The following is a 4,197-nucleotide window of genomic DNA, read 5'->3' as shown; positions in this document are numbered from 1 at the left end:
ATTCAGTTTTTTTATTATTGAATTGTGTAAAAATAAATAAAAGTAAAATTAGTTAGGATGACAAATTATCTATAATTTAATTAAAATATTTTAAATTTAATTTTTAGAAATAAAAATATTTATTATAAATTATATATAATAAATAGTATTTTAAGAATGAAAGTGTTCACTAATTTTTTTGTAATTTTCATATCTTTATTATATTTTTAATATAATTAACAATGTTCAACAAAATTTATTTAATTATACATATTTTTGTCCCCCCACTCTTAAAATTTGCTATGAGTTTTTGTGACTTTTGACGCGATGTGACTACAGCATAATCAGAGTCAGGATCCACAGTTTTAGAGTAGTTGTTTAGTAGTGGGGATACTATATCCGTTTTAGGTAGATGATAAAGGATGGTGGCGATTCCTAGGCTCACTTTTTGTATATTATAAACTAATGTGTGTTATTCAATGATATTTGATTGGTATTGTATATTACTCTGCTATGGGCCTGCTTCAATTTTTTGAAAGAAACAAAACGTCTTTAATGTTTTGTGGGAGGGTGAATTTTTTTTTTTAAATAAACAAAGCAAAACGGTGTCGACGGATTGAATAAATTTTTTTTTTGAAATTTTGCATGAAGAAAACATCAGCAACGTGCTATGTGAAATTTTTTTTATTTTATTATAGGCAAAACGTCAGCGACGTATTGTATATATATTTATTTATTTTTTAATTGTCACAAAGAAAAACGTCAGTGACATTTTGCTGGAAAATATATTTTTAAATTATTTTTTGGTCAAAACGTCGTTGACGTATTGCTAAAAAAGTAAAAACGTTAGTGACGTTTTGTGAAAACGTCAGTGACGTTTTGTGCTGGGGGAATAAAAAAATATAAAAGTAACTATAAAAGAAGTTCTGGATTGTGTTAAAACGTAAAAATGGAGTATGAGACTAAAGTTTAAGTGAAGTAATGAGAGCTTTGTTCTACAAAATGTTCTCAGTTTGAGAGGGTGAAAAAAATCGTGAGTGAGTGTGATGAGTGTATAAAATGGAGGGTTATATTAGTTTAAAAATATATTATAATGGTCAGATTTTATCTCATACACATGAAGGTGTGAGTTTTTTATGTGAGAATCCATTTGTTATTGTTGTTCCTCTTTCAATAACATATGAATGACTTAAGAGTATACTTTCTCAAAGTGTAGATCATCAAGTGCAAAAAAGAGTCATAAATATTCTGTATAGGCAGCCTATGCTAGTATTTGGTGGTTTCGGCCAATTTCAAATAATGCATGTGACAGATGAAGCTAGTATGCAAAGAATGTTTTTTACCTATCATCAAACTAGAGCACAGGCCTCACTTATCGAGTTGTATGTTGAGCTCGAAGAAATCATTGATGTTGACTTTCCAGAACCCAACACAGACTGGGTGGGTTATAATACTGAAAGCGATGAAGAGTTTGAAGGTAATTATGAAGTTGTTGGTCCAACTGAAGATGTAGAGGAAGATGAGATAATGGTTGAAAGAGATGTGGCTGATGTTGCAAATGCACTAACCGGACAACATCCCTATGGATAGCCATCTTTTATGCATGCTTTGAATCTTGATGCCATGCATGCACCAGAATTTTCTGAATATGTCAATACAGGTAATTTTGTTGTTGTTGTTATTCACTTTTTTAATATTAGTAATATTATTATTTGTTTTGCTTTTATGTTAGTATTATTTTTATTTTTTAAATTGTTATTACTATTTATTGTTGTCATCATTATTATTAATAATAGAATATTATTTAGATTTATTTTTGTTTTGTTATTGGTGTAGCCCCAGCAGTTGTAGCTGCCGGTGAATTTGTCGTTGGAATAGAGTTTAACTCTAGAGAGGCTGTTATTGCATCAGTTAAAGAGTATACCATTCGAAGAGGAGTTGATTATAGGGTATATGAATCAGAACCAACAACATTCTATGCTAAATGCGTACAGTACGGAACAAGTTGTCATTGGCTTATCAGAGTTAGTCTTATGAAAAGATAGTATTGTTGGGCGATAAGGAGGTACAATGGTAGTCACACGTGCACCAGAAGTACCATATCTCAAGATCATGCTAAACTGGACTCTGATACAATTGCAGAAGCGATAAAGCCATTAGTTGAAGCTGACCCGTCCATAAAGGTGAAATTTGTCATTGCTGAAGTGCAATTGAAGTTCAACTACACGATAAGTTATCGCAAAGCATGGTTGGCCAAGCAAAAGGCAGTGGAGAAAATATTTGGTGGGTGGGAATCTTCATATGAAGCTTTGCCCACATGGTTTGAAGCAATGGTTGCAAAAGAACCATCAGCAGCTGATGAGTATAAAACTGCATATGGCTACCGAGGGGGTGAGTTAGTTGAAGATCTCCGGATTCTGACACGAGTCTTCTGGGCTTTCTACCCATGCATTAAAGCATTCAGAAGTTGCAAGCCAGTAGTTCAGATTGACGGCACACATTTGTATGAAAAGTATAAAGGAGCTCTTTTAGTTGCAGTATCACAAGATGGCAATGGAAATATCGTGCCTCTTGCATTTGCCATAGTCGAAGGTGAGACTGCCAATGCTTGGTACTTTTTTCTTAGCCATTTGCGAACACATGTAGTTAATCGGGATGGTGTTTCCCTTATCTCTGATCGACACGAGTCAATCATCTCAGCTGTGGGTCGTAGTAATGGAGCATGGGAATATCCGAGAGCTATTCACATGTTTTGCATCCGACATATAGCATCCAACTTTTTGAGGAGTTTCAAGGCACCACTCCTGCAGAGGCTAATTGTCAACATTGGCTATTCTAGAACAATGCGTGAATTCGATATGCGTTACCAGAGATTATGTGAGCGGGGGGAGGCTTACAAGCAGTGGTTAGACCGGATACCTCGACAGCAATATGCCTTGGCATATGATGGTGGACATTGTTGGGGTCATATGAAAACTAACCTAGTGGAGTGCATTAATGGAGCACTGAAAGGGGCATGCAATCTTCCAGTCACAGCCTTTGTTAAGGCAACTTTTTACAGGCTAAATGCGTTGTTCACAAGGAAGAGATCTGAGGTTGAGGCTCGTATAAGTGCAGGACAACTATTCTCTGAATATGCAACTCAGAAAATTATGTCAAATCAGCGCTCAGCTGGTATCCACCGGCAGAGGCCCTATTGTCGCATTCGTATCCAGGCCCACACAAGGAGCAACGCCAGAGGACCATCCATGTCCTTGCAATCATATCTCGATGCCAGACATAATGATCGATACATGTGCTTGTGTCAAGCAGAACCCCAACTAAACTTATGAATTTGAGAAAAGTCACGAAGCAACGGTAAATACTTCCAGTGCACAGAGATTCCAGATTTGTCACTAAATAACATCGTATCGAATAGACACATTATGTGACATTTCACATAAATTTCCTTACTTACTTGATCAGTCAAATGTTGGCGCCGCTTTAGAGTGCGAAACCATGCCAGCTTGATTCCGCTTCCTTTGTGGTCGTTTGGCCCAGGAGCAACACCAAATTGGGCCAAGCACTCGTTTTCTAACCCACTTGTACTATGATCGGTTGATCCAGTCACCGGCAAACCATCTGTTTGGAGTCCAAGAATCATTGCGACGTCCTCCAAAGTGATCATGCACTCACCATATGGAAGATGAAACGTGTGCGTTTCCGGACGCCACCTTTCAGCTAGTGTGTCTACAGTCGACCTATGAAACACGATCCTCCCAATTTGAGAAACATAATAGAACCCGCTCCTTCTCATTTGTTCTTCCACTCTATTATCATATGAGTCTATTTGGTGTAAGTGTCTCATGTGTAAATTTCTTGAACCCTGAAAACAAAAATTAATCATTAATAGTAAATTACTATAACCAGTTCATGACTACTATTATATTCAACACTTACTAAATCACTACATATTCTAATAATTGATGATTACTAAATAAACTACTAATTATTAACTACTACAGTAAACATAAAAATTACTTACATATACAGGATGTCGAAGATATTTTACAATATGATCTTCAGCACGTATGATGTCACGTTTTTCCATCTTCCTCTTTTTTAAACACTGCACTAGAAAGAACATATTTGAATAATTAAAATATTTTTCAAACATATATTAATAATAATCAATTATTAATACATAAATAATTATGTTTTTCAAAACAGCTATTTTAA

The 4,197-nt window shown here is 35.2% G+C and overlaps 1 protein-coding gene across 1 annotated transcript; it reads left to right on the top strand.

The window, feature by feature from the left end:
* LOC107611532 lies at nucleotides 1,603-3,311 on the top strand. The gene is made up of 3 exons (XM_016313447.1): nucleotides 1,603-1,639; nucleotides 1,816-1,928; nucleotides 2,025-3,311. Exons 1-3 carry the CDS (start codon nucleotides 1,603-1,605, stop codon nucleotides 3,309-3,311), a joined length of 1,437 nt encoding a protein of 478 aa, XP_016168933.1.

Source organism: Arachis ipaensis, chromosome B08 (genome assembly GCF_000816755.2).
Source record: "Arachis ipaensis cultivar K30076 chromosome B08, Araip1.1, whole genome shotgun sequence".
In the NCBI taxonomy this organism is placed as follows: domain Eukaryota; kingdom Viridiplantae; phylum Streptophyta; class Magnoliopsida; order Fabales; family Fabaceae; genus Arachis; species Arachis ipaensis.
This window is presented reverse-complemented; position numbering and strand designations above follow the sequence as displayed.